The following is a 26230-nucleotide window of genomic DNA, read 5'->3' on the forward strand; positions in this document are numbered from 1 at the left end:
TTATAAATGGTAGATGAAGAAGGAATTACTGAAGATGATAACATCAAGATTTTGAGCCTACATAACTAATAGAAATTATGAACTGGAGTGAGAAGGGTTTTTTAAGATAATGAGTTTTTATTTATTCATTTTGGAATCAAAATGATGGTCAGATACCTAAGTTGAGTTGTTTTGAGGGCAGTTAAAAATTTCATACTAGCATGTGATTAAGCTGTGAGTTATTTCTTTGAAATCATTTCCAAAGAGATGATCGTTGCAATGGTGAAGCTGAATAAATCATGAAGAGAGACTATAAAAAGAGTAAAATAAAAGATTAAGGTGATGCCCATGGTTGGGTACTAGGAAGAGTCGGTTAAAAAGGCAGAAAAAATAATTATTGCCTATATTTATATGGTACATTAAGACTGGCAAGATGTTTTACACACATTATCTCCTTGTCATGAGAGAATTAGGAGATGAACCAGTATAAAATCATAAAAACCAAAAGAGGAAAGAATTTAAAGAAATAATGGTAAAGGACACGATAAAATGCAAAGGAAGAAAAGGATAAAGCAAAGAAGGGGAAAAGCAATTTTAATTCATCAAACATTTATTGAGGACATAGAAAAATATCATTAGATTTAGTAAAAAGGAGGATAGTAGTGACTTTTAAGGTATATTGTTAAGAGAGAAGGTAGGAGGCTCAGTGGATTGAGAATGAGGCCAACAGACAAGGGGTCCTGATTTCAAATTTGGCAGACACTTCCTAGCTGTATGGCTTTGGACAAGTCACAGCTTCCATTGTCTAACCCTTGTCACTCTTCTGCCTTAGGGCCAATACATTGTATTGATTCTAAAGTGGAACTTAAGGGTTATTTTTAAAGCCATATAGTTAGTAGTCATAGGGAAAGAAGCTTTATGACAGCAGGTTAAGAGGACAATGTCAGAAGGTTGTAATTGTTGTAAGTATTCAGTTTTAGTAACTTATTCAAAACTTTTACATCATAAGATTTTCTATGTCTGTTAAGCTAAAATGAACTTTAAAGACAATAGCATTTGGTTTTGTGTCTAAAAGATGAGCATTAAGGGCAAACAAATAAAGAAACTTTTGTTTCATAGCTTTAAGCTACCTGGCATCTTAAAGAAGAGGATTTAAAGTAATATATCAAGTACCCATTGACATCTGAGTCATTTCTAGAGATAGAAAACAGCATAATAGTATAATATTATTAATTGTTTGAAAAAATAGTATTTAACCTTATATTCTTCTATCATTACCTCAGGGAAATAATCATTACATATAATAATTTGAAATATTGATTTAATATTTTCTATTACTTCAAATATCAAAATGTCTGTAATTTTACATTTCATTTTTTGAACCTTATATGGGATTTGTGATAGCAAATAATAAATTGAATTATTATAAATATAAAATTATGGTATTGTAGAAAGAGCACTGGTCTTTGCATCTGAAGACTTGAGTGCAGAGGGTCAGAGCTAAGATGGAAGAGAGTATATAAGGAGAACCTTATGTCTACCAAATTATTCTCCAAACAACTTTGATATAATAACTCAAAACAAATTGATGGAGTGACAGACCACATAAAAGATTGGTATAAACCTGTTTTTAGTCTGATAACCTAAAAAGTTAGCGTGGATGTTCTATCCCCGTGGAGTGAGAGGGGGGACCACAAGTCAAGGCATGCCCCACCTCAGCAAGCCAGAACAGGCATTGGTAGCTGCTGAATCAGCAGCAACAGCTTTCAGAGCTTTCAGTCACAAAAGGTAAGGGGGTTGGACAATTGGTTAGAAGGAGATTATATAAAGAAAAATAGTCAAAAGATGCTAACAGGCAGTTCTCAGATGAAGAAATTAATATTATTTTAGTCATATGAAAAGATGCTCCAAATCACTTTTAGAGAAATTCAAGAAATAAAAATAAAAATAACCATAAGGTACCCATCAGACTGCTAGCATGACAAAAAAGGAAAATAATAAATTCCAGAAGGCATGAGGGGAAAATCAGGACACTAATACACTGCTGGGGGAGTTGTTAAGGGATGTAACCAAATCTGGAGAGCAATTTACAACTGTCCCCAAAGGGCCATACAATTATGCAAAACCTTTGACCCTGTTATATCACTACTAGGTCTGTATCCCAAAAGGATTAGAGATTGGGGGAAAGAACATCCCTGTACAAAAATATTTATAGCATTTCTTTTTATGGTGGCAAAGAACTTGAAACTGAAAGAATATCCATCATTTGGGAAATGAATGAACAAGTTGTGGTATAGACTTGTAAAGGAATACTATTGAGGCATAATAAATGATGAACAAGATGATCCCAAAAACAAAACAAAACTTGGAAAGACATATGAAGTGATATGAAGTGAAGTGAGGAGAATTTTGTACACAGTAACAGCAATAATATATGGTGCTCAACTGTGAATAACTTAGCAGTTATCATCAAGACAAGGATCTGGAACAACTCCAAGGGATTCATGAAGCAAAAGGATATCCACTGCCATAGAAGGAATAGACAGAGTCTGAATGAAAATTGAAATATACCATTCTTCACTTTATTTTTTTCCATGAATTTTTCTCTGGTGTAAGAAAGATAAGTCATGTTTCACAATATGATGAGCATTGAAATATGTATTATATGATGATATATGTACAGCATATATCATATTACCTGCCTTCATTAGAGAAGGGGCAAGGTGGGAAGGAAAGAGAGGGAGAACATAGATTGCAAAATATCAGAAAATTTTTAATAAATTGTATTGATATGGAATCTGGGAAAAAAAACTTTTTATAATAAAAAAAATTAAAAGGAGGTAATGTGAATCCCTCTGCTGACTCAGATTCCAGGATTCTGTTAGGTTTCCCATACACAGATCTAGCTCATAATCTTGAGTCTCAGTCCCACGGCAAGAAGAGAAGCACAAACTGGCATTAATGTACATGGGGAGCAAAGGACTCTGGTCACATTGCAGGCTGGAAAAGATTGCTTGTGGCTGCTCAAAGACCAGAGAACAAGTTGAGAGAATGTTGAACACAATTCTCTTTAGTTTATATCACCTTGGATAACTGAAAGCTTAGATTCCCTAAAGCTAATTCTGAAAGAAGTTATACAAAGAACCTTAAGATTAGAACATTGCCTACTTTACACAAGAATGGAACCAAAACATAAGAGTTTTTTTTTAAGTTACAAGACAGGAAAAATCCTGGAAATGAGCAAACAACAATCAACATAGAAAGTTATTTTGGTGTCAAGGAAGACAAAACCAAATTTGGAAGACAACAAATTCAATACTGCTATATCCAGAGCCTCCTAGAAAAATATGAATTGGTCTCAAGCCCAAAAAGAATTAATGAAGGAGCTCAGAAAGAATCTTTAAAACCAAATAAGAGAGCCAAAATAGAAATATAAAAAGAAGTGAGAGCAATGCAAGATAATCATGAAAAAGAGTAGACAGCTTGATGAAAAATGCACAAAAACATCTGGGGAAAAACAAAATAGGCCAATATGATAAAGAAAAAAATGGCAAAAAATCCACAGAAAAGAAAAAGTCCTTAAAATGCAGAATTGGCCCACTTGGAAAAATATGAAAGTAGAATTGGCCAAATGGAAAAGCTCACTAAAAATTACATGAAAATTAGAATTGTGCTAATGATTTCATGAAACATCAAGAAACAATCATATAAAGTCAAAAGAATGGGGGGGGGGGGTGGAGAAGAGAATGTGGAATATCTCATTGGAAAAACAGTTGACCTGGAAAACAAATTCAGCAGAGATAATCTAATAATTATTTGACTACCAGAAAGCCCATGATCAATAAAACAGTATACACATTTATCTTTCAAGAAATTATCATGGAAAATGACTGACATTCTAGAACCAGATTATAAAATAGAAATTCAAAGAATCCACCAACCACCTCCTGAAAAAAATCTCAAAATGAAAACTCTAGGAATATTATAGCCAAATTCTAGAATTCCCAAGTCAGTGTAACACAAGAGTTAGAAGCTTCTACCTTACAGCATTGAAGGGCCTCGAATATGATATTTCAAAAGGGAAAAATGGTAGGACTACAATGAAAAATTAACTACTCAGTAAAACTGAATATATTTCTTGAAGGGGGGATATGGGTATTCAATGAAATCAAGGATTTTCAATATTCCTGATGAAAAAGATGAGCCACAAATAGAAAATCTGACTGTCAAATACAAGACTCCAGAAAAGCGTAAAAAAGGTAAACAGAGAAGAGAAATCTTAAGAGATTCAATAAGGTTAAACAAGTTTACATCAATACATGGGAAGATGATACATATAACTCCTAAGAACTTTATCATTATTAGGGCAATTAGCATACATAGACAGAGGGCAAGGGTATGAGTTGAATAAGATGGGAAATCTAAAAAAATAAAATGAAGGAATAAGAAAGAGGAATGCTTTTGGAAAAGGAAGAAGGAAAAAGTAGAATGTGGGAAATGATCTTACTTAAAAGAGGCACAAGAGCTTTAACAGTCAAGGGGAAGATGGGGCAGATGGAGAAGGAAGTGCTTGAATCTTACTCTCATTGGAATTGCCTTAAAGAAGAAAGACCATACACATTCGATTGGATATAGAAATCTATCTTTTCTGACAGGAAAGTTGGAAGGGAAGGAGAGAAAAAAGAAAGGACTAATTGGGAAATGTGGGTGTCAGAAGCAAAATACTTTTGAGGGTTGACAGGCAGGATGAAAGGAGAGAAAGTAGGATAAACAAGGAGGAAACAGGATGAAAGGGAATATCCAGTAATAATAATGGTGAAAAAAATTTTAAGTGTCTCTAATAAAGACTTCATTTCTCAAATACATAACAAGTCAAAAGAATAAGAATACAAGTCATTCCCTAATTGATAAATGGGTCAAAGAATATGAACAGGAAGTTCTCAGACAAAGTAATTAAAGCTTTCTCTAGGCCTGTGGAAAAATATTTTAAATCACTATTAATTAGAGAAATGGAAATTAAAGCAACTCTGAAGTACCAATCCAAAAATTTTAGATTGACTATTATGTTAGATAAGAAAAATGGCAAAAAATTGTGGTTATGTGGGAAAATTGAAACATTAATGCACTTTTGGGGGAGTTGTGAACTGATTCAACCATTCTAAAGAGCAATTTGAATACATGTCTAAATGGCTAAAATAATCAATGCAATATCATTACGAGGTCTATATCCCAAAGAGATTAAAAAAAAAGGGGGAAAGGGGCACATATGTACAAAAATAATTATAAAAGCTCTTTTTGTAGAGGCAATGAATTGGAAAAATGTAAGGATATCTATCAATCGGGGAATGTCTGAGTAAGTTGTGATATATCATTGTAATATAATACTATTATGCCATGAGAAATAATAAATAGGAGGATTTTAGAAAATATTATAAAGACATATTAACTGATGTACAGTGAAGCAAAAAGAACCAAGAGAACAATGTACACAGAAACAGCAATATTTGATGATGCAAAACTGTGAATTACTTAATTGTTCTCAGCAATATAATGATCCAAGACGATCCTTTAAGGGCGCATAATGAAAAATGCCAGCTATTTCTAGAGAAATAATTGAATCTAGACCAAAGCATACTTTATTTAACTTTCTTCATTTTTTCCTGTTCAAATTTTCTTCCACAAAAGGACTAATATCTAAAAAGATCTTACTTAATTTCTCATCTAAATCTATATCAAATAGATTTCCATCTCAGTGAGGGGTTAGGGGAAGGAGGAAGAGAGAATTCAGGACTCAATTTTTTTTAATGTTAAAAATTGTTTTTACATATATAATGGAGAGAAATCAAATTTTATTTAAAAATAAGGACTGAATGACACTAACTTCATGCCCCAGTGAAGTTTATTTCCTTTCAAATTGTGAATTTGTAAAATGAAGATAGAGACTCGACCTTTGAATACTATAAGAAAATCCTGCATGAGGGAATTCCATCTACAATTTTCTAATGGACATCTCTGATACTTATATTCTTGGAGAATTGCCTAATGCGTTAATGGGTGAAGTGGCTTATCCAAGGTCATATTACCTGGATATTTTAGAGGCAGAACCTAAACCCCTGTCTTCCTGGTTCCAAGGCTAACTCTATTGATCACTATCTTACAAACTATTTTAAAAATCATATAGGTGTTTTATAATTACAAAGAATTCACATTAAAATACTAATAAAATGAAGTATTATTAATTGTTTATTGAAATTGCTTTTCTCTTATAGATGAGAGCAACTTAGTTTTTCCATTGTAAAAATTTTAGAATATATAGTTTATTTTTCTTTTCCCTTCAACACCTTAGGAAATGAACCCAATAGTGGTATTGCTGGGTCAAAGGATATAGTTTCATATTTCCTTGGGTATAATTCTAGAATGCTCTCCAAAATGTTTGAATCAGTTCACAATTCCATCAGTTATTTTATTCTTTATTATTTATACCTCTAACCCAGTGCCTAGCATAATGCTTGGCATATAAAAGACCTTAATGGATTCATTGATAAATATGCAAGTTTCCACTAATAACATGTTGCAGTAACATCCTATATCTAAGACTTATCATTCCATTTCCTTAAACATAAGTTAAGATGCTTTAAATAATTAGGAAGGATGTCAACCTAGAAAACTTTATATGAGAAAAATATTTAAAAGGTAAGTTTACAATTAAAAAGAGATTTCACTAAAAATTAAACAAAATAATTATTTTGCATTTTAATGTTAAAGGCAATGTAATGAACAAAATTTTAAAAGGAAAATAAATATTATCCTATATATTTAGATGATTTTACTGTCTCCCTGGCAGTGGTAGTAAGCATAGTTCTATATTTTTGAGTGACTTAAAAATTAAGATTATTTCTATAGAATCAAAAATGTAAGTGTTACTAGATATCATGGTTCCAATAACAAACCAAGGGATTGGTTTTTTTGTTTTGTTTTGTTTTTTTTTTTGCCATAATCTACTCTAGCCATTTGCTTGTATCTTTAACATATATGAAGAGGAATTTCAAAAGAATTCTCTTTGATCCTAATGGACATTTTTGAACAGTTTATCTCAAAATGTGCCAAGGAATGTTCCCCAAATAACCTAATTTCCACATAAAAAAAAAAACATAATAGAGAAGTTTGCTTTCTTGTAGTTTGCTTCTCAGAATCTCTAAACTATCCATATCCAGACTCTGAAGCTCTGAAGTCTCTCCAGAATGTCCCAAGTCCAGAGCTATTACAAGTCTTCAGAATAAAATTAAAATACATTCAAGAGGCCAGAAGCTACTTTTTGACTTCACTCCAGACCTGGTCAGGTCCTATTTTAAGCAAGTGTGTGTACTTCTTTTCCATATCAAAGATTCCAAATTATTCTGTGGTAAATCTGTTTGGGTGGATTAAATTCTTCCCTTAAAAGATTTTTTCCCCTACATTAGCTCTTCAAACCATCCAATTTTGGTGACTCCTGGTATTTATATGCTACATCTGTGTTCTTGATCAATCAATCAATCAATCAATCAGTAAATATTTACTAAACACCACTCACTACATGATAGACATTCTGTTGGACACTGGAGATACAAAGATGACATAAGACAGTACTCTATCCTTTCTCTCTATCTCTGAGAATGCCATTGCCCAGCTGGAAGAGAACAACCCAAAATATATTCAATTAAAATATCACTCTAAAAGGATGATCTTTAAAAAAAAACCTGGAAAGATTTATATGAAGTGATACAAGGAAGAGTGAACAGAAATAGGAGAAAGTTATACACAATATCAACAATTTTGTATGAGGATCAACTGTGAATAACTTTATTATCAGTAATGCCAAAGACAACTCCAAGAAATTCATGATGAAAAAGGCTATCCTTTACCACAGAAGGAATTGATGGAGTCCCAATACAGACTGAAGCACACCATTTTTTCATTTTATTTCCTTCATTAGGTTTTTTTTTATGTAAGTGGCATGTCTTTTTTTCACAACCCTAACCCTAAATATGTGCCGATTTCTAACCCTAACCCTGGAAAGATGTATTGCATAATAGCACATGGATAACCTATTTTCACATTATCTGTCATCTCAAGAAAGGGAGAGGAGAAGGAGAGAACAAAATTTCAGAAACTCCTTATTAAAAATTGTATCTACATAAAATGTGGAAAAAGAAAAATATAATAAAAAATTAAAAGAAAAAATAAGCTTTAGTGTAAGAGAGAAGCAACTATGTAGTTAGCTATTCAAGAACTTTGTTCCCATCAACTGCCACTCTCATTCGAGGAAGTTCCTCTTGACCAAATATTCCCCAGTAAATGAATTGGAGGAATGAGAGAATGCATGAATGGCCTTGGGAAAGATACGGAAATGGAAATGAAATGTGAAATATGAGATACATCAAGGTGGCTAGTTTGGCTGGAACAAAGTGAACAAAAGAGATTAATATATAATGAATCTGGGAAGGTCACTGGGAGCCAGCGAATCTTTTTAGTGTCAATCAGAGGAATTCGTAAAATAATAGGGAAACTTTAGATATTATTAAACCAGGGAACAACATGCACAAACCTGTACTTTTGGAATATCACTTTGTTAGCTCTTGGAAAATAAAAAGGAGACGAGATTTGAATGAGGTGCAGAGATCTTGGTATGCCTTTAAATAAGGAAGGAGCCAGTAGATAGGGAGATATAGAAAATAGAAAGAGGTGACAATTATAGGGACAATCATCTGTAAGGTCATAGGAAATGAGATCAAGGGTTCAAGGAGAAGCAAAGGTCTTTACAAGAAGAACTACTTCTCTGTTAGTAGTGAGGACTCCATTAAGTTTAGGTAACAGAAATTTGTAGGATATCTGATTGATATATCTGTGTATATTCCTCTAATACTTTTCAGAAGAATGGGAGTAAGGATAGAGGTAGGGAATGGTAGGAATTATCCAGGTGTAATGGAGCAGTAATTGAAAGCTTAAGCACTTCATAAAAGAAAAGAGCCCTGTGAAATTGCTGTATTATTTATTACTTATTGATAGAGTAATGATTAAAAGCATAGTTTAGCATTAATGCTTATGAATTAGTTTGGCTTAAAGGACAGTTTAACTACTTAACATAATGTTTGACTTCTTAATAAGAGTAACTTCCCTATTTTTCTGGGTTACAACTTGTACTCTTGTCTTAGATTGGAAGAGAAGTGGGATGAACCCCTGGAGTAATAAATTGGTCTGCTCAGACATAAGTCACAGATTGCTAGCCTCTGACTTTCTTGAGAATGCTGATTAACTCTGTGTTTTTCCTGTTGTCATGGGTCCTGGAAATCTTCTCCTAAATATCAGTTCAAATGTAAACCTTTACCAATTGTATGAAAGACATTTGTTCTAATGCATCCTTGGCCAGTGAGGAAATGTAAGATCTCATTTACTGACAGTTACTCATCTTGTTAATAAATGATCATGCTCTGAAACTGTGTGCCTCAGTTTCTCTCCATCACAAATCACAGGCACACAAAAAGTATTGACTTAATTGTAAAAGAGGCTAGGTGCTCTCTTTATAAAGTGAACATTTAGTCCTTTTAATTAGTCAGAAAGAATGGAATACAATTGGATGAAAACAATTCCTGATGTTACCTTTTAAAAGTCAGTTCATTGAGTTTAATAGGGAGACTTGAAAAGAAATACAACTTCTGCTTGCAGGAGCAGAGAAGCAGGGAGCTGGAAAAGGAAAAGCTACAAAAAGTCAGGTGGAGTTAAGAGGAAACCCAAATAGAGGCAACCAATACCAAGAAATGGAGGGTTTGGGGGAATGATTGGACATGAAATTTGTGGGGATCAACACTCTAAAAAAAGATTACAGACCCCTAAGACAATACTCCTTGTCTTCTTTCTTTAGAAATCTACCATCAGAGCTTGAAGGCATTTCTCCCAGGACTCTGGAGAAATTTTGTTTACCTTTCTCTGTTCAAATGTTGACTTTGTCAACCACTTTGATCACTTGTTAAACAGTGATTATTACTTGCAAGTTGCTTTTACTTACTCAGAGGAAGCTACTAGAGGGGAAACAAAAGAAAGTTGGTTCTAAAACTGAGGGGATTTGCCAGATATATGGTCCCAGGGTTCAGTGCGAAGAAAATGATAAGTTAAATTACAGGTATTTTGAGTCAACTTCCAGAGTGGATAAGAAACATTTATATTGTGAAACTAGTAATGGGTCAACCCTAGAGCAAGAGACAAATAGCTGTGATTGAACAACACTGGTCACTATGCCATATCCCTTCAGGAACTCTTCAATTTCCCACACAAGGTATTTAGATATTTGTGGCATTTTGAGGAGTTACTGTATTTCTGCATCTGTTTTCTATTCCTACTTGTGCATCTTGTGTGAAGTGGCATCTTTTCCTCTGGATCAGTCTTATTCAGGATTGACCTACAGGTAATGTAGATCCCTAAATAGGAACCCTGTGTTTCTGGGTGTGGCTGCATGTATCACAAAGGAGCTGGCAAACCTTTCTGGACAGGTCACTTTTTAGGAATGATGGCCACTGATGCCAATTGACCCTACCCTAGGCCAACTTCGCTCTTATCCAAAAATGTGAAGTATTTGAAGTCTTTGCTGTTGTGTTCTCAAGGAATACAACATAGGGGAGTAGATAGAGCCTTCTTTTTCATTTATCCCCACAACATGCTACCAAAATCTCAGGATTTTAAAAAAAGACTTTCTAATATCCAGCTAGGAATATTCATCGGCTTTGCCAGGAGATTGTATGGATTATCTACACCAGGGGTTGGCAAACTACAATTTATGTAGCACAAACCCAGCTCCCACACTACTTTTGGACTGTCTGATAGCTAAGGATGCTTTTAAAAGAACATTTTGGAAAGTTTGACTTTAAAAATGTAAAAACTATTAGCTGCTTAGTAGTAAAAAAAAAAAAAGACAGTGGGTCAGATTTGACCTTCCAGCTGTAGTTTATATACCGCTGATATGCCTATGAAAGATTTCGGCATTCTAGGTTTAACATTACTAGAGCAATGAGCTCAGTGTTTAGGTCCTGGAACTTCTCTCTGTCGGAATTATCTTCCTCCATTGTCTGTGCTGTAAAGATAAATTAATATTGAGTGTTGGGGAAAAGTGATAAAGGAACAATGTTTGCAGAGTAAAGTGAACCTTCTTAATTTGAAAATAGATTACTCAAAAATTTAGGTTAGTTTAGCTGATTTAATTCAATGTATTATTAACATTTTAGAGTTTAGGCAAAGCATACTTACCATTATGTAACATTATTGGATGGATCTTTCAAAAAATATACTTTAAGCAATTTTGTTCAAGAAGAGGGATTTATTTTGTCTCCATTTTAATATATATATGTATATATATATATATATATATATATATATATATATGAAACATACTAAGACATTAAGTCTGGCATATGAAAACTCACTAAATGAATTAAGAGTATTTCTCCAAGAAAAGACTTACAGGGAGGAACATATAGCTGAAGACAGATTAGAAAGTATCCATTGATTAATAAGTTAGTAAATTAAAATTTTGAAATTAAAAAGTAGGAAGTATGCTTTGACAGAGAATAGATTCCTGTACATCCTGGGTTGAATGAAATGATTTCAGAGTTTCCTTCTAAACTCAAACTTCTAATTGTGGCATTTCACCTACTGCTCCCATACCCCCCGCCCCAAATGCTTTGATTCTTTACAATTTTTATTTACCTAAAGGAGAATTACTTGTTATTTCTGAGGCTGTTATATTTCCATGTCATTACAATCAGACTCATTTTGATTATTTTTATTTTCTCCCTGAAATCTCAATGTTGCAGAAGGTAAAGGACAACCTGCAAAGGATTTCCAATCAGGTTGAGGTCATTCACAATAAGAAGACAACAGCTTTACAAAATGCTACACCCATGGAAGCTACTAAGATAAAAGAAGCTCTAACTCAGCTCAATTCCCAGTGGGAGAAAGTTAACAATATATATAAAGATCGACAAGGGTAAGTAATTTTTTCAGTTTGTTGTCTAAATGTGCCTGTCTTTCTGGAGTGAGGAAGAAATTTGGAATAAAATCTCATTTGCTCCACATTGGAGGTTAGAGGATAAGAATGTGATTAGAGCAGAGAAAGAATTATTATTGAGATGTGATGTCCAATAAATGTCTGCTGAGGATTTAAGATCTATGATGTGTATTGTGAAAATTCTATTTTATCAAAATCCATTGGAATGGGCCACTGCTATGGTGGGTATTATTTTGACAATTTTTAGTGGGTATGGCTGAGTGAAATGGATTTCTTGGCCAAGCAAAGAAGTTGAATTATTGCTCAGAACTGCAAACTATATGTTAATATTCATATAATGGTTCAGTTAGTAAACTAAGAGAAACATGGCATAAGGGATATAGAACTAACCTAGGAATTAGAAGGACTTAGATTGAAATCTGTTTTGACACATGACTCCAACCAGGTTCTTAAGTAACCCAGACAAACTCTTAAGACAATCTAAATTGCAGAGCAGTTACTCAACTGCTAGATGTGCATTCAAACAATTTCCCAATTCAATATTTTATCATTTAAACCATATATTTGGAAACACATACATGCACGCACATTACATACACATATATGTACATTAATTTATACATATGTGTATATATGTGTTTATAAATATGAAACAACTTTATGGTTTCATAACAAGAAATCATTGTTTAATGTATTACCTCTTTTACACATTAATTTTTATTCTTTATTATGAGAAGACAGATATAACAGACATTAAATTGTAATTTAAGCCTGTTTTCTAGATTTAAATATATATTATGTATAAAAATGTATTTAAAACTTAATTTGAATTTATACCAGTTATCCCTCTTTTGTTTTTTCTTTTTACCTAAAGATGCAGATTATTTGAGTAGATTATATCACTGACAATAGTTTACACAGCTTTTCCAGTCTTACTGGCCTTGGGAGGGTACATTTGATTCTTCTTGTCAAAGTTCTATGTTAGCAATTGATTTTTTTGTTCTCTTGACCCAAGGAAATCACTAACTTAATAGGAATGTTTCTTCTATAATCCATGAAAGTTCAATACAACTCCACCTAGCACACAGCTTAAGCATCACCTTCTATATTTTGCCCTTCTTCATTCACTCTAATAGCTATAGCCCATCCTCCCTAACTACTTGTGTTTATTGTTTTTAATTCTTAACATCCTTGGATAGAAAAGATGGACAATTGGTGTCATTTTGTATTTCTCAGTACCAAAGAAAGAAATTTTTATACTATTTTGCTATGTAATAGATAGTTTTATATTGAATATTTTTTCCTCTTCTCCCTATTCCCATCTCATTCCTTTTATGCAACATTTTCTCCAGTCTTATTTGAAGATCTTATTGTTTTCAACTGAACTGGTTTAGAACATTTTTGCATGTTGAACACAAGTTACAATTCTGAAATGATATTAAAAAATATTCCATTGCTAACTGAATGTTGATGGGTCTGTCCACCCCAGCAATCATACTATCTAAATAAATAAATAAACAAATAAATAATGTAGGATTCCAGCATCAGTCTCTGACCTGAGTCACCAAAGGCAACATTCCAATATAATTTATGAGCAGACCATGCAGTCTTTGTTCTGGGAGTTTGAAAAGAGCGGGCTGTACTTACTGCGCCTCTAGATTGTAGTTAAGGATTTGTCAAGCCAATGTAAACCCTCTCTGTGTATTACCTGCCTCTAACATCATTACATCAATAAAAAGTCAGGAAGGACACGACCCTCCCTCTTCATCCCCTCTTCCTCTTTCTGTCTCTCACTCCTACCTGCCTGCTGGCCACATGGATCTCTCAAGTGATGGAGAGCCAGCGTACCTTTAAAGATTTTCCTCTTTATTCTCCTTCTTCCTTCTCACCTCACTCCTGATTCCTTATTCATGCATTCTGGTTCATTTCTATCTTCCTGTATTGTGTGCCCAGCAAAGGAAGATAGAAGGGAAGCAGCCTTCTTCCATGACAAGATATGATCTGGTGTCTATCTCTATTCATCAACCTCTCCCCTCGGCTTATCTCTTCTCCTCAAAATCATAATTCCTTTAGTCATTCCCTTTCATCTAGCAATTGCAGGTAAATTGCTTCAAATAGATAGATAGATAGATAGATAGATAGATAGATAGATAGATAGATAGATAGATAGATAGATAGATTAGCTATTTTTAACAGTCTTCCCTCTTGGGAAAGGCCACATTCCCTCTATATCTTGTACAGGAAATAAATGACTTTCAGTTCCATGACAAAAAAAAAGTATTCATTTTAAGTGCAAATTATAAATCAAAAGATCAGCAAGGGCTAGGCCATTTGGGGTGAGTGACTTGACCAGGGTCACATAGCTAGGAAATATATGAGGCAGGATTTGAACTTGTGTCCTCCAAATTCCAGATCTGGTACTCTATCCACTATCTGCCCCAGTCCAACCCACCTTTGGAGTTTGGGTAGATGTGAAAAGATGACACATTCCCGATAATGATGACAGTCAAGCAACTGAAAAATTTTGCCCTGTTAGCTCACTGAGTTGGTGAGCCAGACAGGTTTTCAACTTACTCATGGTTATATATTTAGTTAGAAATAGCAACCCTGGTCATTTGCAGTCTGCTGTCTGCTGGTCAAGCTGCCCTCTCCTCCAATTATCTCCTCTCTGAAGAGCTCTAAAGTTACCATAGGAACCTCAGTTCCTTCTTCCACAATCCTCCAATCTTTCTTTCCATATGGGAAAAACAAAAACAAAATCAGCCTACAAGCAAACATACTCCCTTGCTGAAAGGGGGTAATAATCCCTTCCCTGAAAAGGCTTTAACAGTCATTGTACAAGACTCAGGAAATGTGCTATTTTAACAACCCTAACCTCCAGAGGCTAACTTTTTTGGAGAGTAGAATAGTTAATGCCACTACTCACATTGTGGTAGAGTAGAAAGAGTGAATTTTTAATTTAAAAACCTAGATTCATATTCCACTGATTATATTTCAAATATGCATGTATCTTTTTCTTTCTAAATCTCACTTTACTTGTCTAATTATACTTGCACTACTTTAGAGTTGTAAAGATCGAATTAAATAACCTAAGTAAAATATTTGTTACCTGAAAAGCATTATAGTAAGGTTTTAAAAATCAACCACATTCACTTATAGATCACCCTTTACCTTAGCCTGCTACTTGATTTATTCTCATAATTATTCTTATTATCCTGAGCTCAGTTGTAATCCAGAAATATGTTTTGATTTTTTTTAATTTATTAATAAACTTGGGGCTTTTAAAAATTAACCAGTTGGCTCAAACCTCCATCTAAATTTATTCAATATTAAATAAACTAGAGAAATCTCCTTTCCCAGGAGCATTTATTCATATTTCTCTATGCAGTAAATCCCTTAATCTGCTATGATTAAATAAATATTAAAATCATTGTATATGAAATCTATTAAGTAATACAATCAGTAATAAAACAAACAAAAGGATAAACAATGTTTTTACTTGAGAAAGTTCATCACCAGAGGAGACTAATCCCCCACAATAGGGCTTGCTAAAATACTCACATACCAAATAAAAGGTGAAAATAGTTTAAAAAGGAAAGATTTCTACATTTCATTTCTCTTTGTGTCTTCTTCAGTGTCTCTCCATTCATGATAGAAAATAATATCTTGATAATAATCATTTATCATGCAATTATCTTTATAATATTTCTCCACAATCTAGCAGTTAAGATAATTCTAAAAGTAAAGACTTTTCTCCTTACTTTATGTCTTCTCTGTGTTAAGTGGGTCTGCTACAAGTGTATGTCATCTAATCTCAACTTCGGCAAAGCACTTTCCTTCCTCTTTAATGGATTCTCTCTCCAAGTAATGTGGAACTCCAGAAGAAATGGGATGTCACTAATCCATTCGTAAGAATGCCTAATAGGCTTGATTTATTGACTTAGTTTGAAAAAAATATGATATTATATTTGTTTTATTGTACCTTAGTTTATTTTGTTAAATATTTCCCAAATACATTCTGGAGCACTTGAGAAGACTGTGGACCATATGGGAGAGGGGAGGAATAAGCACCACAGGTGCATGTCTGACACCTGTACTCTATCCCATTCCTGTTCTAAACCTTCTATTCACTCCAGAGACAAGCCATACTCTTCCTCCCCCTACTCTAAAAGTGGAAAAGCTTACCTCAGACTTTATGGCAAAAACAGAGGCCATTTGCTATTAGCTTGTTATTCTACCTTCTTTTCAAAACCCCCGATGTCACCCCAATTCTTTCTCCCTTTTCTTCCCCAAAATGATGCAGAGCTCTTTTCCTTACCAAGACCATATACTCTTGATCACGTTTCCTCCCATTTTCTCTAGTAGATTCCTCCCCATTCCTTTCTCTCTTCTCCTTCTTCCTCTATCTCTAGTTCTCTGCCAAGAAGAGTAATTAGAAATTAAATATGAAATATGTATTCTTTTCATAAAGTATCTCTTCCTCAGATTCACAGATAAAAGCAGTGTCATTCTGCCTCAAGAAAATTGATTTTACTTATAAAAATAAGTTCTATCCATAGAGATATGTGTATAAATGTGAATTATTCCCACACACTCATTCAGGGAAGAAGGGAACCCTAAACTATCAGACAGACTCTAGAATAAGTAAATTTTCCCTAATCCCACCATACCCTTGGACTCACACTACCAAAAAGACTCTGGATTTGAATATGTCTGTACTACTTAAATGATGAAGACATTCTCACCTTAGTGATATTTGTCTTGAATGTGATCTATAATAATACTTGACTAGAATTAAACGATGTTTCCATTTTAGGTGTCATTGATGTAATTGGAAATGAAAGGGGTCAGTAAGGTTGAAAAGGGAGAGAATTTGAAACAAGGATATCTAATGTAGAGTATGTGTGTTTGTGTGTCGGTGTATAGGTAATACAGTTGATAGGATGCTGGACATGGAATCAGTACATTTACTAGCTGTGTGACCTGAGCAAGTGATTTAACCCTGTTTACCTCAGTTTCTCATCTGAGGAAAATGAGCTGGAGAAGGAAATGGCAAATCATTCCAGTATCTTTGCCAAGAAAACTCCAAATGAGGTCACAAAGATTGAGACATGACTGAAAAATGACTGAAGAACACCATTTATGTATATATACTCTCTATCCTGTCTACTTTCTGACTCTAGAAAATTGCCAGCAAAGACTGAGGGTACACTATAACCTCATACACAACTGCTATTTCAGTTGGCATTTTTAGTGGAACATTCAGTAAATATTTCTCTCCCTTGATAGCACGGGGAAAAATAAGTCTTGTACTATCTACAGAGGAAAATAATAATACACTAATCTTTATGCCATCACTATTTGATTTTATCCTCTAAAGTGGAAGCTAGAGAGACAGATGCATAATCTGGGAACATTTCCAGAGTCATCTTTTGCTAAATGAGACATTCAGCTCTAGCAGCATTCAGCAGGGCTCTTTCCTTTGTCACAGTGCCAAACATAGTGGAAAAGATACATGATAAACACATACAAGATGCTGACAACTCAGGACAAGATTAACAATCGTACTTCAGCCTTGGTCTCAGCTACATACAAAGATTTATGTGGAATGATCTGTCTATTTTTTTCTGATGTGTGTATGAATGCCCAAACATTTTCCTTGCTATTGATATCAGAGCATGGTAGATTTTGAAGAGGTTGTAGGGAATATGAAAATGGGAAGAAAATCAGGTTCCAAAGAACCTAACTCTGTAAAACTTTTTGGCAACTCATGAAAAAATTTCCCAAGAAATAGAGAGGAGGATGTATAAAAAATAGAATGTGAGTTTCAGTGAGGAATAAGTAGACGGTCCCAATTTTTCTACTTTCCTTATACTGATCATTTCTGTATTATCTTCAGTGTTTGATCTCACAGATTTTATTCCTTCTGGGTCCTTTTGCCCTTCAGAAAGACTAAAAATGTATCATCATTAATTTGTCCTTATAAAAAAATTAAATTCATGAACTTATATGAAATTATATGAATAAATGAAGCATTTATTAGTCAATATATGTTTTGAGGATACAAATATATGTTTTGAGGATACAAGTAGAGAAGCAGAGAATTTCTACTCTAAAGGAGCTCACATCCTAATAGGAAAGACAACACATAGAAGGTGGAAAAGTCTCATTATCCTTAGGGTACAGTGACAAAGCACATGGTATTTGTGTCATTTCCACTAATAAAGTTAGATCCATTTCTGATGTTGAACATTTTTTGACAATGCCCAAGACTTAGGTGACAAGAACTCTCTTTTCTGGGTCTTCAATAGATGTGATTATAGCACTTTCAGGTTCTCTTGCTGACCTGCATGTCCATAAGGACTGTTCCCCAAGATGGTGGCTTAGGTAATTTACCTGGAAGCAGGGAAGTTCCCAGTTATACACGTTTTTGCTATATCTGAGGGAAACAAGATAAACTTTTTCCTTGACTGAAATCTCAGAAAAGACTCTTTCTTCCAATTCACCATACAGTCCAAACCCAAAACATAATAATGGGCTACATCCACATTGTAAATATTTCTTTTTTAACGTGATTCTTAAGAGATTCTCTTCTATTTGTGATATAGCTCACTTTTTGTCCTTCTACATTTATATTTCTATTCCTTTTCTATGAATCTCACATTTTAAAAATATGTATAATGCTCACATTGGTAACTATGATTAGCAAATAAGAAATGATGGTAAAAATAATGGTGATAAAAGTTGTTACTTTGAAAATGTGAGCAGAAAGTACATATTAAAAACATCCATCTAGAACATTAGGAAAAAACACATTTTAATAACCTGTCATTTCTTATCTTTTTTCTTCACCTTAGCTTCTTTTATATTTCAATTTGATACTCTCTTACCCTTTGTACTCTCACTCTTCACTGTGATTTAGACTGCTCTTCCTTTTTAAGTTTGGATTTTCCCCTCCATCTTGAAAACTAATCCTTACTTGTCAAAGAAGTTATTAGCACGTAATAAATGTCTTTCAATAGTGTCCTATTTCATTTTACTTGACAGACAATGGGTCAATGGTTAAAGTCTCCTTAGGATACTTCAATGGATCCAGGATCTCATTATGAGAGGTATCGTCATATCCAGTAAAAAATGCACATCTTCCATGCAGTATTAACCTATACCATTCTTGTCTCTGTTTTCCCACAAATCTTCCATAAAATAACTATTCAGCATTTAAGAGGTTTTTCTTTGGTTCTTTGAATACTTTGTAGACAGTGATGATGCTTGGAATGTCAGTTGTCTCATCTTCACCTCATGATCAACGCATCTAATTTTCCAGTCAGATGAATCCTTTTTTGTTTTTGACTCTTCTCATACACATCATTGGTGGTAATAGGCTTACTCAAAGATAATTAATGATGATGATGATGATGATGATGATGATGATGATGATGATGTGTGCCAGGCACTGAGCTAAGTATTTTACAACTATTATCTCATTTGATTCCCAAAACAATCCTGGAAAGTAGGTACTGTTATTATCCCCATTTTACACTTGAGAAAGCTGAGACCAACAAAGGTTTAAGATACTTTGTACCTAATTATTATTTTAGGACCTAACCCAATGCCTAAGATATTAATGAATACTTAATAATATCTTATAAATATTTGTTGGATTGATTAGTTATCCCCAAAATAAAACATAGGACTGATCTTTCTGAAGCAGGGCATTTTAAAATAAGAAGAATAAACACAAATTGTTGGTATTTGGGGCCTGTATGGCTTTAAGTTGAATTTCAGTAAGATTAATTTCATTTGTTTTTTTCAGTCCCCAAATAACAAACATTAGTAGATGTTTGGTGATACTACTTGGGAAATAAGAATATTTTTCAAATTTAGTGTAACAGTTGAATTACCTAATTAAGACCAATCTTGATCAATGTTAATTTGTTTACTTCTGATTAGAAATTTATTTAAAACACATTAAATTAATTATCATGTATACTATATTATTTCTGAATACTGTACAAATGGAGATTTTGAACATTTAAAAGATACCTGGTTAAAACTAAACATGACAAAATTTAGTAAAAAAGGAATGAGATGTGCTTTTTTCATGAAATTTTTACTTGAGAAACATTAAATGGTCACTTAAGTCTGCCCATCAACTTATCATCTAGATGTTCCTATTCTCGGTCTCCAGAGTACCCAAATTGTTCTGAGAGAAATGCCTTTTGTGATTACCATTTCAGGCAGGATAATTTGTCTTATATCTTAAATGTCTTTGGAAGGTTCCTATAAATCTTTTCAGTTTATAAGTACTTTAGTTTGAGACTTGCTGAGTTGTTCAGAAAATGGCTATAAAGAAAATTCCCATATTTAAATGATATATACATTATATATATGTTCATATATATACATGTACATATACGTGTGAATATGTATGCATGTAGATGCTGCTTGTATTAATTAAGCCAAAGACATTTTTTGGTAATCATGCACTTTGTAGTCATAATATTTCTAAAGCAATTAACACAAGACTTGTTCAGTGTTTCCTTCTTATATTCAGTGTATAGCTCCCTGATTTCTTCATTCAAAACTGGTGAGATGCCAATCTAGTTGTTCCCAGGCAGTTATTAATTCAGTAGGTAGAGTATTGGGCTAGAATTAGGAAACTCTAAATTCAAATCCAGTCTCAAACATTTGCTAAGTGCTTGACCCTAAGCAAGTCATTTAACCTGTTTGCCTCAGTTTCTTCAACTGTAAAATGTGGAATTATAACAACACCTACCTTAGAGTCTTGTTATAAGGATCAAATGAGATAATTCTAAGTTTTTAGCACTGTTAAAATTAAATTAGTTTCTCTATTAAAAGTATTATATTTTTAGAGGTTTATCAAAGATTATTAGAAATCAAGGATAAAGAAATACAAAATAAGGAAGTACGTGTCTAGGAGGGCTGAATAGCCCATGCAATTTCACTTACCACATCTTGAGAGACAGGTGTGCTTAGAAGCAGAAGCAGAGAGAGCAAGTAGGCAGTACAGTCAGTTTAAATACCCATTTTGTTCTCAGTCTAGGTGGGTATCTCTAGTGAGATTTTAGGAATTCTGGGAACTACCAAGGACTTCTGGGAATTGAAGTCTGGGGTTCAAATCTCCATTTTTACAGCACAGTTCCTGGCATATAGTAGATGCTATATAAATATTCCCTTCCTTCCCTTATCTGCCTGGACTGAATCTTTTTTTGGGGGGGAACTAGAAAACTCTCTCTTCTGGGGAACCTAATCTATTGATTTGAAGTAGTGGTGTCCATTTTGGTCTCGTTCTTCCCTGCCCATTCTATGGAGAGATATTGTCCAAATTGCCAATCAAGATGGGACAAAATGCCCTGGTTCCCAAAACAGAAAACTTTGTACCAGAAAGGCCAAGTAGGACCACGTTCGGGATATGAAGCTGTCTGCTGTCTGACAACAAGGTGATTGCAAAAGGAGATCTGCCTCTGTGGTTGTGCTGATGCTATCATTGCATATTAGTTTTCTTCATTCTCTCTCATGAACAAAACCACCAAATAGTCCCCTAATTCCTGTATAGAGATGCCTTAACCTTTCCACCAAAAATACAGTCCTTTTATGATGATTCAATTCAGTGTTTCTGAAGTCATCAACTCATTCCACTTAATGTAATTTCTGTCCGCATTCCTCATGGATGCCAGTTTTTACTATCATATCCTCTAGCAGCATCACTGAAAATGAATCTCAATACCCCTCAAATATATTTGAAGCATAATTGAAAGCTGCAAGTAGTTGAATTTCCTCAATAATTCCTATGCACAAATGTTTGTGATTCACTACCATTCTCCCACTCTGACAATTTTCAGAAATGCTAAAGCTCCTAATGAGATCAGGTTTCTGAAAAAAAAATTGGAAATAGATGGTATACTTATCCAATTTGCAGATGACTGGAAACTAGGAGGTAGAGATAATATATTAGATGATAGCTCAAGGATACAAAGAAATTTCAACAGTTTGGAATTATGGGCCAAATATAGAATATATTGAAATTTAATAGGCATCAATTTGAAGTCTTAAATTCAGATTAGAAAAATAAATAGCCCTACTATAGGAAAGAAGAAGCAAAAATCAGTATATATGAAATAGACTTAGGGAATTTAGTCAATTAAAAGTTCAGTATGAATGAATAATATTAAATGACTATAAAAGTAGCTAATTCAGTGTTTTGGGAGGATAATTAAAAGTGCTGTCTAGAATTCACATCACAAGAAGGCAACTATTATTGAACTTGATACTCAGGACCAACATTTAAAACTGAAAGAATAATTAGCCACGAATAAGGAAAATTTATTTACAGTACAAACCATAATGCTATGAAATAAAGCTGTGGGATCAGATTATCTGGTCAGGAAGCCTGTTTTCATATTTAAAACATATTTTTTTAGAGACTCCTAGACAGAGGGTGATGAGCTGGGTTCATTTTTCTTTGTCTTGGACCCATTCAACAAGCAGTTGAATCCTATGTATCCCCTTCTCAGGAAAAAAAAAAAGTTTTTAAAAGCACAAATATGTTTTTAAAAAAGTTCTCAGAATGTGTGTATGTGTTAGAAGTTCTGTATTATTATGCTTTTTTTAAATTGTAGGTCATATTTTTAGTATTACTTGCATTCTTTTATTATAAGGATAGATTGTAACTCTTAAATATGGACTAAGTGGTATAAGAAATAAATAGCCCAATGACCTGTCTGCTAGATAGAGAAGCAAATAACCCACTAAGAGAAAAACAGAAATATCATTCCCTATTCCCCACCCCCCAAAATAAAAGAAATATAAATTAATTCAATACACCTTTTTTGGTGGAAAGCAAAACAAGAGTTTCTCACTCATTTTATTGTGATGAGGAAAAACAACAATGAAGTACAGCTGTTGCAGCTGTAAAAATTCCTTATTTAACACTGTGAAAAAGCAGTTTTCTCTGTGAAAATAGCAAATTCTTACCTATGAGTGGTTCATCACAAAACAGATTTTCTTAATTATTTGAAATCTATTCATGTATTTAGTTTGAGATGCTTTTGAAAATACTAGCTTCCTCAAAGTAATGTCTTTTGCAAAAAAAAAAAAAAAAAACCCAATAATTTCAAAGAGTTTACAACCTTGCCCCATCATCAAAAGTAGTGTGTGTGTGTGTGTGTGTGTGTGTGTGTGTGTGTGTATTTGTCTTTACTTGCTAGAATGGCAAGTTATTTATAGAAACTGACATTCATTTAAAATATAAATTTAAAGGAATATTTTTTCTAATTTTTAGTAATGCTTTCTACAATTGAATGCTAATTATAAATATTGACATATAAGTGCTTTAAAAAAAATAGAAAGTTAAGGGTTTTGTTTTTTTTAGTGTTTTCTTTCTTAATACAAACCATTAGTCCTTGTCTTGCCTCAGCAGAGATGGGCTGTCATCTGGAGTTTGAGTTTTGGCCACTTGCTATAATATATATGTTGGAATAGGTGGCATTTATAGGGGTAAGAAGGAAATCCCTTGTGGTATCACTAAATAATCCATTACTGTTTCTTAATCTAGAAACAGAGGTGATATAGTCCAATATGGTTTTCCCTTCCTGTCTAGACTTGAGGCCCTTTGGACCATATGATGGTTTTTCCTCCAGATCCTCGGGAGCCTAATAAATGACCAATGATAGTGATTTTTTCACAACAACTTCAGCACCAGAGCTGGCTTTACAAAGCAAGTAGTAGAAGGTATCAGATACCTTTTGACAGTCACCAATACAGGCAGGTACTATTTTAGAAAGTCTGGAAAGTGCGGAGATCACGACAAAATGTGAAGGCATTGGAGTAAAGGTATTTGGGGAACTGTTGTGATGAGGTCAAGGGTTTTCATCAGTACATAGTTCCTTCTATAGCTGGCATTGTTCTTGAGTAGTAAGCAGTTGGTGCTTAAGAGCCATCTGGCATTTTGTAGCTAAGCACAGCTCCAGAACCATAAGGTGACCCACCCCACCAGTAGTCAGCAACAGCAGTTTATGTTCATTGAAGGATACTAGAAGACTTGGATGAAGTAACTGGCTTTATCTTGTAAGTTCCCAAATTCTTGGAGAATAAACTATCTTTTAAAATATACATATGTAATAAGATCAAATTAGATACCTAGTCTAGGTATAAATGGAGATATCATAAACAAATTAGAACAGAGAACATGTTGCCTCTTAGTTCTGTAGATAGGAAAAGAATTTATGAATAAACAACATATAAAAAAACTTTCTGAAATGTAAAATGGATAATATTGGATACATCAAATTGAAAAGTTTTATACAAATAAAGTTAATATAGTCAAGATTGGAAGGAAAGCAATAATTGGGGGAAATAATTTTATAGACAGATTCTTGGAAAGAGTCTCATATTTAAATTTTAATGTCAAATATATCAGAATATGAGCCATTCCCCAATTGAGAAATGGGCAAAATATGTGAACAGACAGTTTTTAGATAAATAAATCAAAGCTATATATAACTATGTAAAAATGCTCTAAATTGTTATTGACTAGAAAAATGTAACTCAAAATAACTCTGAAATGTCATCTTACATCTATCAGGTTGGCTAAAATGAGAAAAGGGCAAAATGACAAATGTTGGAGGGGATATGGAAAAATGGAGACAGTAATATAGTGTTAGTAGAACGGTTAACTTATTAAACTATTTTGGAGAACAATCTGAATTTATACTCAGTTATAAAACTGTATATACCTTTTGACCTGGTAATTAGCACTATTAGGCTTATTTCCTAAAGAGATCAAGGAAAAAAGAAAAAATGTTCTAAGATATCTATAGCAGCTCTTTTTGTGGTGGTGAAGAACTCAAAACTGAAGGGATGTCAATTAATGGTGGAATGGCTGAATAAGTTGTGGTATATGACTGCAATGGAATACTCTTGTGTCTTGAAAAATGACAAGATAATTAAAAAAAACTTGGAAAGACTTATGTGAAGTGATTCAGTTACAAGAATAGAACAAGGAGAATCGTGTGTATAGTAACAACAATAATGTATGATAATCAACTGTGAATGACTTAATATTAATAAGGCCAGGATCCAGGACAGTTCTAAAAGACTCGTGATGAAAAAGCATAGATACCTCCATAGAAGGAACAGACAGTCCAAATGTAAGATACCATTCTTCACTTTATTTCCTCCATGTATTTTTCTCAAATGTAAGCAAAGTGAAATTTCATTTCACAGCATGACAAAAAATAAAATATGCATTATATGTTAATATTTGAAAAGCCTTTAACTTTCTTGAGGAGGGCAAAAAGGTGGGAGGTAGGGGGAAAAAGTGAGACAGATTTTTGGACATAATGTCAGAATTTGTTTCTCTTAGATAAACACATTTATTATAATTTATTACATATCTACATAATATATTGCATATTATAATTTATTATATATTTAAGATTTATTATATATTATATAATTATTGTTATTTATTACATATTCATAACTTATTATACATTATACATTCATATAATTTATTACATATTACATTAACAAATCACATGCATTATATTATTCTTATGGTACATATTATATTGTGTCATATATAAAAATAAATTAAGCCATTTCATGTATGTAGATATATATTTAAATAATACATAAAATTTAAAAATAAATATGCATATATTTATATCCTTGGTCACTATTTTTAGCATCATGAATTTGATCTTTGCCTCCTAATGGGCTTTTCTATCACTACCTTCTGCATGAGAATAAATGGAAGCTTCTCTATAAAAAGATTAATATATACTCATAACGTGGATCCCAGGAAGACAGACTGAATAAATATTATAATTTTGAAGAATGCATATTGGTCTCACCAATTCTGACAGTGAACTTTGTGAAGAAAAAAAACAAAAAACATGGAAGTCGGTGTCATTCCAATTAGTGATATGTGAAAACTGGCAGATTTTTCTCTCATTTTCATAATTATTTATGAATATTGATGAAGACAACACTGCAACTTACTTGGCTATTTTGCCTTTAGTTTTATAAATGTGATGAAATTCTGTCTTTCCTCTTATGAGTAATTGAACTCACATGTTTTCAGGCATATGAAATGTTATGACAGTTCCTAGGCTTCCATAGGATGGATTTTGAATGGCATATTCTCTCAAAGTAGACCTTTTATTTTTCTTCTTCAGAATCTTCTCTCCTTAT

General features: G+C 33.3%; 1 protein-coding gene across 10 annotated transcripts in view; it reads left to right on the forward strand.

Annotated features, from left to right (window-relative positions):
- DMD (dystrophin) overlaps positions 1-26230 on the forward strand; it is a 2399796-nt gene that overhangs the window by 1101578 nt on the left and 1271988 nt on the right. For all 10 annotated transcript variants that reach the window (XM_007493357.3, XM_056797113.1, XM_056797116.1 and 7 more), the window contains one exon: positions 11820-11992. In XM_007493357.3, coding sequence (XP_007493419.2) covers positions 11820-11992 — 173 coding nt within the window. The remainder of the gene's footprint in view (positions 1-11819; positions 11993-26230) is intronic.

This window comes from Monodelphis domestica, chromosome 4 (assembly GCF_027887165.1).
Source record: "Monodelphis domestica isolate mMonDom1 chromosome 4, mMonDom1.pri, whole genome shotgun sequence".
In the NCBI taxonomy this organism is placed as follows: Eukaryota; Metazoa; Chordata; class Mammalia; order Didelphimorphia; family Didelphidae; genus Monodelphis; species Monodelphis domestica.